Source organism: Semicossyphus pulcher, unplaced genomic scaffold (assembly GCF_022749685.1).
Source record: "Semicossyphus pulcher isolate SPU_LCO1_2020_fin unplaced genomic scaffold, fSemPul1.0.p SCAF_1, whole genome shotgun sequence".
Lineage (NCBI taxonomy): Eukaryota > Metazoa > Chordata > Actinopteri > Labriformes > Labridae > Semicossyphus > Semicossyphus pulcher.
The window spans coordinates 30,985,156-31,001,417 of record NW_027211603.1 but is presented as its reverse complement, the minus strand read 5'-3'; the positions used below and the strand labels follow the sequence as shown (position 1 = coordinate 31,001,417).

The window sequence follows — 16,262 nt, the reverse complement described above, 5'->3', positions numbered from 1 at the left end:
TTTTAATATGAATCATGAAGATTTTATAAAGTAAAGGGTTATTTGTTAACAGTGTAACAAAGTAATCCGTAAAAGTACTCCACTTACAAGTCAAGTAATCAGTTATTTTGTTACTTCTTCATAAAAAGTAACCCATATATCTCTTTTCCTTTTGTCGCCACAAAAAAGAAAATCCCTGAAGTACTGTTTCTGTTTCTCTCCTGCATCTTGGCAGGTAGCTGCGTACCAGCAGATGGTAAACCTACAGCTGTGTCAGTGCGCATGCGTAGCTAGCTAATTCAACTAGCGAGATGGCAGAGAGGACAACATTTATTCTGTGGAAATGTTCACATTATTTTTAATGTTCTGGTAACAGGGACGAGAACAACATGACCGTGAAATGTAAGCTGGAGGATAAGTGCTCGTCAGCTGTGAAGAGCTGGACTTCAAATGTGAAGAAGCATCTGCAGCTAAACACAGCTCCACAACACTGATGGGACTAAGAGCCTGTGTTGTGTTGTTGTCATGGAAACAGCTGTGCCTAATACTGTATGCCTCTGCCCAGTTCATTGTCAGATTGTAAGAATGATAAAGAGCTGTAAAGGTTATATTGTGTCTGTAACTCCTGTTATTAGGCAGCAGAGTTACAGATTATGGGCCGTAAACGAGGCTATGCAATGACAGGTAGACATACAGAAGGCTACACGCTGTCCTAACTATATAACCGACAGTGTAACAATTATTAATTATTGGTAACGCAAAAGTAATCTAATGCGTTACTTATGTTAAGAATTGTTGCCCTACACTGTTTGTTAATTTTAATTATAAAGCCATCTTAGGTGAATATAGGATCTTTGTCTAGCCAAAAGAGAAATAATTATTTTCAAAGAATAATTCCAGTTTAATCCTGACACTTAAACACAGCAGACAAATTGTAGAAAACCTTTGATTTGCAGCAGCTGTGTTCTGTTCTGAACAGAAAAACAAATATCATTTGAAAGTCGTTCATTAATTAGCTCACTTCATTAACGCTTCAGAATGCCTGATTCAACATCTGCTGATCATCTTTGTTCTATTAAGCTGTTTTTTACTAATATGTTCAAAACTACTTCAAATGTGGAGCAGCAGCTACAGTTCTTTATTATCTGTGCGTAGTTTGGATGTAATATGAGTTAAGTCATGTGTGTAACTAGAGATGTAAGTTGAGGCTCCTCATCACACATTTCATTACCCCTACAGTAGACTCAATATATGTGAGTATTAAGAAAGTCTAATAATGCTTTCTGATGCCGTGCATGTTTATGCTGCAGCTCCTCGCGCTCATTTGTCCCTTCATCCCCTCAGCGTCTTATTACATGCTACCCTAATGAAGCAGCGATGGAATTACTGTTTGTTATATCAGCGGGGGTCTGAGGACTGTCCTGCATAATTGGGAAGTAAGTGGAATAGATATGTGAATGTGAATAAATAAGTCCAATGTAATTAATGAGGACCACTGATTGGACCGGTGATAATTAAATCTGCCGTGTTTTTCAATTTGCATGATTAAGATGTTAGTTAACGGGATGTTGTGCCCACACGTTACAGGTTGTTCATTCTCAAAATGTCAACATATCAGAATTCTCAACACTGCACTTAATTATCTTCAGGAGCTTTAAAACTATCAGCTAAATCAATTAACTTCAATCTGCAACCAATTAAAGTGTGACTTTTAGGAATGCTAATGCGCCACATGCTGAACTTATCCCTCAGCCTGCTCAAACACACGCGTCACACAGAATCTATCAGCCACTTTGAGCACCAGGTTCGTTTGAGCACTCTGCATTTCGTCTGAACAGGAATATTCAAAGTGTTTAAGCAGAGAGGGTTTTTTTTTTTCATTCTCAACTCCAATATAAGTTTGATTTTATGCTGCGTTTTATGATTCAAAAGAGGTCAGGAGTGATTTGCATATTTTGACATTTTAAACAATTCACAGTAGCTCAAAAAGGGATTTTAAAAACCTGCCTGAAATCAGCCACGGTGGTTTGTGAAGGAGCCGGATGGAAGGGAACCAGCCTGCATACTCGACAGTGCTGTTAATATTATACTGTCAAATGGAGAGGCCAACACTTGACAATGAAGAACAATGAGTGTTTCCAAGCCTTTCATGTCCACCCGCCGCATGCCTGTTGAGGAGAGCACTTCCACACACTGATGTTCTTTTTTTGTTTTACTGGCTGAGACAAGGTGAGGAGGAGGAGGAGGAGGAAGAGAATGTGGTCACTTCAAACACAGAGCTATTCACCTAAACTACATTGTAACCCATTGGTTTTGTCATTATAACCTTTCTATGGCCCTAATGGTCGTGGCAGGAGCCCAAACATTAGTGAGACACGTTTGTAACCGCAGGGAAACTACAGGAGTTTCAATCTCGTGATCATCGGGGGAAATCCTGGGAGGAGGAAGTGAATGAACATTGGTCCCAGTGGGCCCACTTCCTTTAGAGCTACAGTGTGAGATTTTTTTTAACAATAAAGTGGTGCCAGATGAGTAAGATATATTACACTGGTCCAGTCTGAATGTGTCCACTCTTGTGTGTTAAGGTTTCAGTAACTGGACCAAAAAGATCTCTGTGTTTGCCTTTAAAAACAACACATGGAAATCTCTGATCTTTCCTCTGTACTGTTTACAGACTGGGTCATTAAAGGAGAGTAAAAATAATCAATTAAGGTTAAGATTGTTTTCATGGTTAAAGAAACCAATAATTATTATATTGATTTCTCTATTAAAGAACAATAATCAGCAATAAATCTGACGCGCTCGCTTATCTTTTTTTTTTAATATAAATGTTCAATGAGAGGATTAACTGCATTTCTCTGTGATGTTACACTGTAAAATCATTTCTGTTGGTCAGACAAAACAAAACAATTACATTTGTAACCATGGGTGTGAGGACATTTTTACTATTCTTAGCATTCTTCGCAAATCACGTAATTAATTTTCCATTTTAAAACAAGATTTTGATGAGAAGCATTTGAAGCCGTATTTTCTAATTAAGTGGACCTTTATGAGAACAGCTCCTCACTGATTTATGGTGCGGCACTATTGTTATGTGATAACAATACAATTGTGAGACAATAGAAAACACAAAAACATTGTCTTTCAAGACGACTAACAAGAGTTATAAAACTTTCTGACAAAACAGATTCATACAAATGAAGAGAACAGAAACCAACAAGCAACTGACCACAACAACAAGGATTATTATTATTTTGTAAAAATGTTTTTTTTATTTTGACTCTGAAGTGTACAACGAAAGGAATTGCAACGAAAGGAGCACCTGGAAGAACACAAATATTGTGGTGTTGCAAAATTCAACACCTCCTCACTTAAAGGAGAAGTTCTCCCCCGGAAAAAGCCTCTGTCAGTCAAAGCTGGTGTTCTCTGTAATCAATAGAAGCAATAATATTTGAAATTGGCGCCATAAATGGTAAATGGACTGTACTTATATAGCGCTTTTCTAGTCTTTGCGACCACTCAAAGCTGCTTTTACACTACATATCACATTCACCCATTCACACACTGATGGCAGAGGCTGCTACGTAAGGTGCCCAACTGTCAATCAGATATCACATTCATACTCGTTGGCTATGCCACCGGGAGCAATTTGGGGTTCAGTGTCTTGCCCAAGGACACTTCGACATGTAGCCTGACGGAGCTGGGGATCGAACCTCTGACCTTCCGATTGAAGGACGACCGACTCTACCACTGGGCCACAGCCGCCCGTAGCTGTGGAGAAAGTTGTACAAACAGCTCGTGGTTTTGCCCATTCTACATTCCAACACCCAGCATGCATTGCGCCCCTCCCTCTGAAAGGAACGGCCCAGCGAGATACGCTGGACTACCGTTTTCCAGTCAAGGACATTGATTGCTGCAGGCAACGGCTCAGAGCGGTACAGAATCCAAAATACGACGAGAATATACCGGTGGATCGTCTAAAAAATCTTCAGGTCTGCAGTCTACATTTCAAACCTGACGATTTGAACAAGATAAGACATCAGAGGCGGGCGTCCTAGATTGAGGAAGTGTAGTTTAGCAAGCTCCCTGGCCTCCGCCAGATGACGCATTGTACGTAGTCTGGTGGAGGTTTTCCAGGGTTCATTAGCTTCTCTTAATAGCATGATAGGACTGAGGTTGAAAATAGGCAAACTGGCCCTTTAATGACAAACCCTTTGTACTGCCTCTGTGTCCTGCCTCTGTGCCTCCCTGTTGGACCTGTGACCAATACATGTTTCTAGCACTTCTCACGTTTGCCCTCCAGTCTGGATCCTTGCTTGTGCTGTAGGTCGGACAAAAGTGTCTGCTACATGAAGTTGTAAAATTGTAACTGTGAAGTTGTTTGTTTTCGTAAACCAGAATTGAGTGAACAGTCCCTTGACTTACTTACAAAGTTAGAAAAAGAACAATGGTGAAACTGTTAATACACTATACAATGTATGTTTTGAAAGTCGTTAGAAAGATAAGGAGGGGTGTATCCTGAGATGTTTTTTGACTGGGGACAAAATATTACCTCTGGATTTGAGTCACTGTTAGCGTGACCATAAGGGGGCGCTGATCAGTAAACGTAAGGCTTCAGCAGTCTTTCTTGTTGCGACCCTGAAGGCATCTTTCCAACTATCCAGCCTATGCCACGGATTAGCTTGGCCAGTCGTGAGGCAATTGTAGCTGTCAGGATGAGGCTGATGGTCACACAGCAGGGGAGGAGGAGGATGGGGGGGGGGGCTTACCAGCAACGGCAGCAGTAAAGAAAGAGTAAATCAAAGTAAAGACGTAACATGAGGCTAAAAGCAGACTTTACTGTTGCTGGTTATCTCCACCTCAGGCTGGATTGCTGTTTTAAGGTAGACTGCTCATCAGAGTGAGTGATAGATGTTGAAATGGAAACTTGGCCAAATGAGTGTGCGGGGGTGTGTGTGGTGGTGGTGGTTGTGTGGTTATTTGCAAAGAAATGCGTCTCTGATGACATTTACACCTGCTTTAACAGGCTCACATACTCGCAACGAGAAGAAACCCTGCTGCGAATATCTGCAAGAGGGGGCGAGCTTGTGCTTTAACTGATTGGTCAGCACACAAATAACGCAAGAGGAAGTCTAAATCAAGCAGCAGAATCTCCATATAGTAACAGCCCCTGTGAGGGTGACTTGTTGTGCGAGGCTTCAGATGTGGGAGTGCGTGGCTCACGCTGCAACAGCTCTGTGATTAATACCTCTGACAAAGCAGTAACTAATGATCGATTGAGGATGCCTGGGTTCTAAAGACCATTTCCCCTTCACTTACTTTGCCTTTTTCAAAGCCATCTGATATTTTGATCACTGGCAGGGGCCATGTCAGTGGAATTAATCACTAATTTAAGGCTGGAACCTTCTCATTTGCACCAAACTCCACTCACAAACAAGGAGATTTTGAATGATTAGTTTCAGATTCAGCTTATGTCAATGGAGCTTTTACCCTCTACCTTTTAGAGAGCAAGCTATGAATAACAGCAAAGCACAGGTTTATGGCTCTTTATATTGTTGTATTAAGCATGAATTAGGGCTGGTGCTTTGAAGTGTGACACTTTTACTATGTTGTGTTAGGCAGAGCGTATGTGTGACAGCTTCTGAAAATAATTACAGCATGCCAACAAGTCCAGTTAGTGCCGTGTGCTTTCAGGCTGTTTATTCACTTAAATATTTACTGTGATTTTAAACAGCCCACCCCACCTTCTTCATACATTAAAGTCAGTCCACGCATATCTGATGTGCTCCGAGTGTCCGCCTGTGAAATCTTCATTCACATCGAGCAAGGGAAACATGGCTCAACATTTACAGTCTAATGTATTATGCAGCAGAAGCCTTTAAATAAGATGATTGGAGAATTCCCATCTGAAACACAGCTGCAACATCAAAGCGTGAGTGGGAGGGAAATTAAATGGTACAGAAATAAATAATAGTAGACTTGATGTCTTTGCTAATTGGGATCGCTGGCACTCGGGGTCAAAGGCCTCCGCCGGGCGAGGCCTGAGAAGAGCAGTGCTGTTGTGTTAAGGTGGTGAGGTATAATAACATGTTGTGTTGCAGAGAAACTCTTTCACTCTTAGACTAAGACTTATTATCTGCAGAGGTGGGAGATGATGAAGTCCAGGTACTTTGTTTCAGGTACCTGTACATTACTTGAGTATTTCTTTTTCTGACAATAGTTTACGCTTACCTCTACAGTACACATATCTGTCATTTTACTCCTTTTTTACTTTAGCTTTAGAGCATTTAAGATTAAATACTGATACTGTTACTGCCTCGGCCGCAACCTCAGCTTTCCCTGTGTTTCCCCATCCCCCTCGTGTCTGTCTGTTTCTCCCTGTCTGTCTGTGTGGCAGGCGCAGCTCATCTCTCTCCAGTCCTGCCTCCTTGTTACCTGGTCAAGCCTCTCCACCTCCTCCTCCTTGCCCCACACCTGCTTCCCATCCACAATCAAGCCTGCAGTGTTTCAAAACTCTGGCCTTTCTTCCACTCGTCGCCAGATCGTCTGCTCACCAACAGTGGTAGTTAGAGTCGGCCGCTTGGATTGGGAATTCAAGTTTTTGCTCGTTCTGTTTTTTGAGAGTTCTTTGAAAGTCTAACACTTTGTCTCTTTTTGCCCTAGTGTTTTTGCCTGCCCTCCTGCCACCTTCTCTTCAGCCGGATTATCCACCTTTTCCTGCTTTGTTTGGGACAATAAAACCCCTTAAAACCAGCTCCTGTGTTTGGTGTGTTGCACTTGGGTCCAGCCTTCCGTTAAATCATCACACCCAACTTTCCCAACATCAATACTGATTAAAAACCTATTCGTAAAAGATGATTCTTTGGGTATCCATCAGTGAATATCATGCACTACAGATGTAGAGTAAAACAATGTAAAAGACGTTTTAAGAACTAAACAGACGAGCAGGAAGCTCAACCATGAAGAGGCGTCTAGTAAACGTTCTGTCCATTCGCTATAGAGCTATTTTGACAAACTCATGCCGGCATGTTTAAGCTGCCAAATGTGCGATTCATTGTGGAATAAAATAACAATAATAATAAGAACAACAAGAAGAATAATGCCTTGCATTCGGCTCCGTTCAGTCCCCGGGCCCTGACAAAACAATGTAAAAGATGTTTTAAGAATGAAACAGACAAGAGCAGGAAGCTCAACCATGAAGAGGCGTCTAGTGAACGTAACGTCCGTTAACAACACGGAGAACTTGTTAAGACATGGATGAAAATGAGCCAGCAAACATTCCCAATCCATCCGTTATCTTTTCCACTTATCCTGTTCAGGGTCGCGGAGGGGCTGGAGCCTATCCCAGCTGTCATTGGGCGAGACACCCTAGACTGATTGCCAGCCAATCACAGGGCTGACACACAGAGACAGACAACCTTTCACGCTCACGTTTACACCTAGAGGAAATATAGAGTCACCACTGAATCTAACGAGCATGTCTTTGGACTGTGGGAGGAAGCCGGAGGGAACCCACGCATGCACAGGGAGAACATGCAAACTCCACACAGAGAGGCCCCCCATTCCCCATCCAAAGACTCCTAAATATAAGCCCAGGTTGCACAGAAACAGCAGGTTGAAATGTTCTTCAGAGGGCGACATTTGACTTTAATACTGTGCAGAGTTTTTTGCTTTTACTTCAGTGAAGAAGTTTAAATCAGCACCAGAGTATGTTATACAGGAGTACTTCTACTCGAGTATAGAATGTGTGTGCTTTGTATACACACATGTGAACCACATGTGATTATCAATAAGAGTGCAAACGCTTCAGCACTGCGTTGAGGAAGTGAGAATGCATTATCATTTGAAGTGATGCACAGGAAGTTTGAATCCTCTGCGGGCTGAAGTTTCATAAAGAGATTCTCACAGCAGAAAAAAAAGGCCATGTGTGTCAGACAATATACTCACCATCCTCTCCTGCTGCGTTAATAAAAATCTGCCTCCCCAAAGGCCCCCGCCTGTCTGCTGCCGAGCAGCCGGACAAACACTAGAGGGCTCTCTGCATGGACAGCAGCACGGGCCCCCTCTGCTGCCTGTCACTCACACACTCTGCTGCTCTCACACACAAACACTCAACCATGCAATGATGAGCATGACCTTTTCACTAACCGTCTTAATAAGACCTGTGTAACACTCCCCCCGCTCCTTGTCTTTTTAATAGTCAGAGCTTTAGTTTTTTATGCTCAGTATTTAAGCCATGTGTCAAAAAATCAAACAAACTGTCAGTGTGAGAGAGAGGAAATCCACTACATGACGAGAATAGCTCGACTGTCTTTTGTGCCTACGGGGCTACCATATGTGTGTCCATCTGATCATTGCTTAACCCTATCAAATGACAGGGTAAATGAGCAGCCTCGGTTTCGTTTCACTGATCACCTGGCTTCTTTCATTTCACTAACAAGCGCGAGACGTGGTGGCCAACTCATGTCGTTACCTCAACAAAGAGAAGAGTTATAAAATATACAGTAATAGGAGACTTTTACCTGCGCACACCTATGACTTATCTCAATCTATAGCCGGTAATTCGAGCCGCTAACCTTTGCGCGCTCGTGCCTGGGCAGAGCGGCACGCATTCATTTGTGCGCCTGTTGACCCGGCTCCTCATCAGCCCAATGAGCGGCGCGGAGGGGAGGCTCTCTCCGCCAGCGTGCATCTCTCCTCCATCTCCTCCTCACTTTTCCAGTCGGCCAGCAAGCCTGTCGGAGCTCTTAACTACACTACACTAAAACACTGTCTGTCACTCCGCCGTGACAAACTGCAGGAAGGATTTCTAGTCTCTCGCAGCTCCGCGTTCCTGCTCATTTTCTCAGCGTCTCGAATGAAACGCAGTGGACTTCTTTTTGCGTATTTTTGAAGCAGAAGGGGAAAAAAACGGTGAAATGATGCAGCAGCGGAAAAGGATGCAAGTGTCACTAGTAAGTACAGCCCGTCACCGTGCTATAAAACCTTACAGGTATTCCTGATGTCTGTTGGTAGTAGAGGGACTTCCCATAGCCTCTTTCCTCCATAGCGGGCATACGGTGCTTTTTTCCCCGGCACATTTACAGGCGCGAGACGTTTGACGGAGTGACAGAGCAAGTCTACAGAAAGGTCTGCAACTTAGGCTTCCTTCTTTATTCACATTTCTTCTGCCTCTGTCGCGGAATAAGTCACACATTTGCTGCCTGTTTACCGCTAAATGTCCGTAAATTGGACTGCTTGTGCGCTCTGGTGCCACATTTGATGCACTGAGAGGAACCGGCAGGAAGACGTCTCCTCTAAGGCTAAAACTTCAGAGAGAGGGAGAATTTGGTAAATCGTGTTTTGGGCTGCAGACTGCTGCAGAATAAAAATGCGTAAAAGGCGAGTAGCTGCTCAAAGTTTTACGGGTTAATTCGTGGATTTATTTTTGAGACTAGTGACCAGAAATGGAAAAAGGCATCTTCCTGTGTATGGACTACCTTGGACAGCTCCGCCGCTGCCACCGGCGCTCGCGTTTTGGCTGAGCTGTCTGGACCGGCTGCTTTTCTGGCGGGGAGCTGTCCTCCCCCCATGGTGCTGAAACCGCCGGCTTAGTCACGCGCCGCAGTGACTTAAAATGCGCTAAAAAGAGAAAATAATAATAAGTAAGAAAGAAAATTAAGAATTGTTAAGAAAAATTACACATCAGTTATTTGATGTTAAATTCTTTATTTCCAGTGATTTTGTATTTTAACAGGTTTATATTTCCCCCTCCGGGTTAGTTGGAGAATATCTCATTAACTCTGGTCACTCCACACTTTATGATATTGCAGTTTGCTTTAGGTGGAATACGTTACAGCGTATTGTCCTTGGAATCGCGTCGCTGCAAGCACACAGCATATGAGCACACCGACATAAAGAGTGTGGTAAAAGTTACCAGAACTAACACCGTCACTGAGCTGAAAGCGAGCCGTTCCGTGCCGTGGTAGCAGGTCCACCTGCATCTCAAACTCACAGCCAGCCCTTTGTGTCTGTGCTTTTTTCCCCTTCTCTTGTTTTGCATTCTGGTGCACAACGCACATCAGTGTGTTGTGCACTGACACGGCTGAGCGAGTTCAATTGATGTTAAAGCAAAAACTGTTTTTGATTAAAGGGCAAAATTTACATCCGGCTGCATCCTTTCCATCTAATTCTACACTGGTGTCACTTTGTTGTAGCTAATGAGGTTATTTTTTATTTTACTACTATCTTTCTGCGTTTGAAACAGAAAGTTAACATCCATATTTTTATCTGGAAACATCAGTTCTGATTTCATTTTACATACTTAATATAATCAAACACGTCTCTGAATGCCTTCACAATTATCTCATCCGGATTACTGTGATATCAGAGAGCTGCAGCGCTGTTGACATTGTAGAGCTCACCTGCAGACACTCTCTCTATCTAAAGCCAACACTATCTGCATGCACGTCCAAATGTTTTAGGAATCTGATCGTAGTCTATAACCTTTAACCCGAAATGTATTGTCAGAGCAATAATCATAAGGCACATGTAATTGCTCAAAATCTTTCCAGGATAATCCCCAGAGCGACAGATTAAAGCAAGGCAATCTGATGTTGTGGGCTGAATCGCCTCAGAGTACAGACAACCCGTTTGTTGTTCAATTGGAGCAGGATAATGTGAAAACAAGATAGGAATAAAGGGTCATATCTGCTACACACAGATCATTTGTAATGATGATGTGACATTTTGACTTCTTATACTAAAATCATTATTCCTTTAGGTTTTTAAATCTTGTACATTTCCTTTGAAAAAGACTTTCTTCTTGCTCCCGTTCTGGCTGTCTCGTCTGATTTGGGCAAATGTTTATTTGACTCTGATTTCTTATTCCCAGCTCCCCCTCCCTTCCCCACCTCCTCATAACTCCTCGCAACACTAAAAGACAACTAACAAACTGCTATTGCTCCCGTCTAGGTCTCCCCCTCGGAATAACGCCAAATGGATGCTGTGCAGAGCGCCTCACCCCCTCACCAACTGCTATGGAGGCATGCCAAGCCATGCAAGTGACCTTTATCACACCATGAATGCGAGCTGCGCCGTTCAAAGAGGACACAAGTAACCTTTTCTTGTTATCTAAGAAGGAGCTGTTGATCTGAAGCGAGGAGTTGGAAACGAGAGACAGAGAGAGAAGTAAAACAAACAAACAAACCAACCAACCAACCACACAACGACAGGATGCCAAAGCGGTCCGAGGAGATGCTCGTGGATCTGTGGATGTCCTTGCTGCTGCTGTGGATTACTTGTGTTCCCTGTGTGTCTATGACTCCTATCATAGGCCAGTCCAAAAGTACACAAACTGGTGGGTCTGCAGTGGTGGCGAGCGGTCTTGGCGAAGGACAAAGATTACTGAGCCGCGCCAAGAGAGGATGGGTTTGGAATCAAATGTTTGTGCTGGAGGAATTTTCTGGACCCGATCCAATTCTAGTTGGCAGGGTGAGTGCTGTGATTGTCAGCATTATATTAAGCTCGCTTATCGTGTGGAAACATTAATTCGGCCATTTGAATGCTCCCTCCATTTTTTTCCTCTTCCCATGGGCAGTGGGAGGGTTTTGGTTGTCAAGGGGAAGCAGAGATACGGGACAAGAGAGAGAGAGAGAGAGAGAGAGAGAGCGGCGACAAAGAGAGAGATGAGGGGGGGTCATGAAATGCTTTTGGAAATAATTAAACTCAAATGAAATGATGGTGGCAACATTTTTTTTCTCTGTTGGTTGTCCTTGAAATCTACGACACTGTCGCAGTCACACAGATTGTTGTGTTATTATCACCGTCATCTTCAATTCAAAGGACAGATGCATGTGAAAGAATGTCTTTCTTTTTTTTCATATTTTCGATTTTTTTTCATTTCTTACTACAAAGTCGCATTTTACCAGTTGTGCATAGCATGGATAAAAAGTGCCAGTCGAGTTGTCACTGGATAGTTTTTCCGGCTCTGTAACGAACAGAACTGCAGGCTAATCCTGCGGCTAAGGGCCACCTGCTCCCTGGCCTGCGTGAAAGTGTCAGGCAGGTTTCAGGGGAGGCAAAGGATGCTGGCCAGCACGGCCAAAGCAGCTTGTTCACAGCTCATTGCTGGGATTCACCTGGGGAGAGTCAGCCTGGCAGCCACGCTCGCTTCCCTCCCCCAGAATCTCACCCAGCCGCTCTGGCATGGGCAGGAACGCAGGCCATCAAGCACAATATTTGATCGTGTTCAGTAATAGCTTTTGCAAACAGTGTTTCATGCCTAATATTTGTTAATTGGTGGGTATGCCTTTCATGTTTATGACATATTGTCATTGTAGTGCATGGCTTTTTTCCCCAAGCCTTCAGAAGTGGCACCTGACAGAAGCAAAGCAGAAAAGAAAAGCGTGTTACATTTTTGTAGCACAAGAAAAAACAAGTCAATTCTTTTCATTTGACTTCCTGTTTTTTTTTTCTTCCTCTATCCCGAGCACTGTCATATGGCTGCATCAATTAAATATTTGCCACCATGCGGGATTTGCACCTGTGTTTTCTAAATACCATACGAACACAAAAATGCTGTTAAGTGATGCATTAATTTTTCAAGCGAGTCAATTAGGCAGCCTCTGCTGGATTCGACAATGGCTGCTCATCAGAACGCTGAAACAAACAAACACTCACCGGGGCCTCGGTGGCCATACGTGAGCTTTGAATTTAAAGGTTAGATCTCTGCTGTGAGATGTGGAGCATCAAAGATTTGACATAAAGCCTGGAAAACTCTTTTATATTTACTGGTATTTTATCTTAAAACGTTTCCTTTACAAAGAAAAAGACTACTCCTGATCCAAGCTCTCACACACACTCTCGCACATAATACTCTGCTGTGTCCCTCTGTCTCGAGTGTGAAATGCTCTTTGGATTGTCAACGGAGGCTTGGTGACACAAAATCAAGTTGCGTTCCTGAAGGATGCCTCCTCTCAAGGCCTCCCTTAATGCTTCACCACAGAGTTGACTGTAGCATAGGTCAGCCATAGATATAAGCGTCTTCCTGTTGAAGGACGTGCGGGGATCGGGCGCGGGGTAGGGGTGCAGCTGCGGGTGAAGAAAAACGCGGCTTGCCTTTTGCGAGGCGATGATGATGGGTTGCGTTCACTGCAAGGTTAAGTGCTCGTGAGTATGCCTGGCAGAGCTAAGATAAGTCCTATGTTAAACCAAGATGGCACTGTATCGGTTTGGACGATAAATCTCTCTCCCTCTCGCTCCCTGTGTCTCCTTTTCTTCTCTTTTTCTCGGGGATTCTCAAGCTTAATTAAAAAATGAATCAAACGGGTGGGAGGTGTGATTCAAATGGGTCATACAGCTCTCTATATTTTGCACAAATTCCTTCGCTGCTTGTGAGGCCTTCTGTATCCGTGATTGTGGGTCTATTATCAAGGAAGTCCAGGCCAAGATTGGACGTGAATAGTTCTGTAATACCGGACGCTGTGAGGTTTAATTATACGTGATTCCCCCAATCTTTGTCTGCGCCGGGGCTCCCCTCAACTGCACGGAGAACGAGAGTGAGAGATAGTGTTTGTGAGAGGGACAGAGAGAGATTGTGCCATCGATTTTCAGCGGTGTGTCATTCTCTGTGTTCTCTCTCAGCAGAGACTATTAGCATAAATGCAGGAAAGCAGGGTGGGGGGGGTAGGTTAAGAGAGGCAAAGGAGCGGAAGAGCGAGAAGGACGGCCACAAGGCGTGACAGCACCCTTCCCTTTCGCTGTTCTTCTTCAGCGCGTCGTTTCTTGACATTGTGATTCACTGAGCGGCGCGTTCGTCAGCCCCCGTCAGTCCCGTTGGCGTCGGGGAGGCAGGCGTGCAGTACCTGTTAAAGTGAAGCACAGGAGACAGCTGTGAAAGCTTGTTGCTCGGCTGTAGCTTAAAAGGAACACGGTGTTGGAAGGGATTTTAAGGATTACTCATCATGAGCTAGGGAGCGTTCAGAAATAACCCGTCATTAAGAACAGAAATAGTCAAATAGAGTGTGAAGGTAGATTGGCTTGAACGTGTCGATGGCACGGACGGAGCTAGGGGACATGTGGTTGGCTACAGACTCTCAGGTAGACCACTGGAAGGTAGCAGAGGGTAACTCTCGCTTTACTGTTTTTAAATAAAGTCAGGTCGTTATAATCTCCATGAAGAAGTTTTTTCATTTGAGGCCTATCCAAACCGGCTCAGCCATCAGCCATGTATTCCCACCATGTTGCCTCTTCAATCAAAGCTATTTCAATTATTCAAACTCACAAAGAAGCACACACTCATTTACATCAGGCCATTAAAAGACAAAACATCGCCTTAGAACAAAAGACAAACCGTAGACAAATTGCTGTGTTTGCACCAAAGAGAAATCAGAATGTGTTTCCTTTGTAGCGGGAGGCAGATTGATGGCGGTTAGCACATGAATATCTCACAGAAGCTTCACAACTAACTTTTCTCGACTCCTTTACTTCCCGGCGATCATTTAGCATATGGTGTGTGAGGATTGATAATGAAGGGTTCCAGTCTGCTGAATTGTGCTGCAGATGTGGTGAATTGACTGATGCCTCATCCCATTGTCCAACACTTTTATCCGCCACGGCATTGTATGTGTTTTTGCTCAAAGGGAATTGATAATCAACCATTAATATTCATCAATTCAGACTGAACTGCCGGATTGCGAGGACTGACAGCGATACGGAGAGAAAAAAGGCTTTGATTATTGATTCAGCAAAGAAAATGGATATGTCCGGAAGAAAGAAAAAAGAGTGCTTTGTCTTTGTGCGTGTATGTGCTGGGGGAAAGAAAGAGGAGCTTCATTCCTCGGAACAAGCTGTTTGACAGGATTCCCAACATGAAGGCCACAGTGCTATCAGATTGGTAGTGTGATGTAATTCTGCACGGTGTTTTGCTAGAAGCAGAGGTGATATTTTCCCGTATAAGTGATGTTTGCTGCAAAATTGAAGACCACTTTCCAGCACTGACATGTCTAAAATGGCTCGATCCTTCTCTCTTCTTTCCCCTTCAGAGGTGCATTCAGGTGAAACAGATAAAAATCACAGCTTGGATTCATTGGCTCAGTGTGTTCCATGGAAAAAAAGATAAAGCCTCTAGTGCATGTTTATTTATTTACTGAATGGTGTTTCGGAGTGAAATTTTTATATCTCACAATAAAATGATCAAGATTGGAGTTAGTTTTTTGTCTGTTCAGCAGCTCGATCTGGACCTGAGTTAACCGTCTGTGTGTGAGTTTCCTGAATTCAATCCAGACCTTTTTGTTGCTTTCTGCACTTTGGACTGCTAGTACAAGATGTGGGACATTGGTCTATAAATACTGATGCGAGCTACTTCTGCTCGGCTGGATTGCCTCTTGTCTGTCCCCCACCTCCACCTCCGCCCCCCCCTCTCCCTCTCTCTCTTTCTCTCTGTCTGTCTTTGAAGGGGTGATTATGGAGAGAGTGACTCTTGAGCCCGAGGAAGCTTGCCTCCGGGGCCGATTGGGTGTGGTACGACGACATTGTTAAAATTTCTCTGAGTGTGTGGCTTTGGCGAAGCAAGGCAGCAAGGCAGAGCTAAGGCGTGATTGAGTCCTTAATGCAGCTGCCAGAGCAGCGTGAGGCTCCGTGGTCCTGCCACAGGCACGACTGTGTGGCTAGTTTACACGGATCAAAGGTTGATCCCCCTGCTTGACTGAGTCCTGCAGATGTGGCCTCTGATTAGCAGGAATCCCCCCGCCTTCATCTGCATTTTACTCAGGCTCCCACAATCGAGCGGATTTCTGCCTCTGCCTTTGATTGATGGATGAGGAGTGGGAGTTAACGAGAATATTAGCAGAATTATCGCCGGTGATTGATGGCAAATTTGACACATAAATTATAAGCATTGGCTCGGATATAATAAATGCTGAAATATAGCCCAAATTAGCCACAGGTTCCAGTGCCATAGTGAGAGGGTTGACTCGAAAAGCTGTCATTAAATCCTAGAAAGGGAAGCCCATCGATGTTTGCTGGACTTCATTTCATTCCATTTGCTTTCTCACACCCACAACAGCTCCAGGAATACAGCTCTGTAATCTCTCCTCAGGCAGCAGCACAAAGATCCGTATTGAGCTGCAGTCTAGCAGCAGCTCCTCTGTCTCTCAGCTCTTAGATCTCCATTCCCTCCTCTTGTGTGATTTTGAAAAAAACATGCCAACATCCCTCTGTCCTCTGCTTCCCACTTCTTTGGCTGCTCTGTTAACGCGCTCCTCTCCCTCCCCGAGGCTCACCTGTACAGTATATCACTAATG

The 16,262-nt window shown here is 43.9% G+C and overlaps 1 protein-coding gene across 3 annotated transcripts in view; it reads left to right on the top strand.

The window, feature by feature from the left end:
• Positions 1 to 11,193: 11,193 nt before the first annotated feature.
• Positions 11,194 to 16,262, top strand: part of cdh8 (cadherin 8) — a 104,274-nt gene continuing 99,205 nt past the window's right edge. For all 3 annotated transcript variants that reach the window (XM_069674278.1, XM_069674197.1, XM_069674350.1), the window contains exon 1: positions 11,194 to 11,451. In XM_069674278.1, the coding sequence (XP_069530379.1) occupies positions 11,194 to 11,451 (258 nt within the window). The remainder of the gene's footprint in view (positions 11,452 to 16,262) is intronic.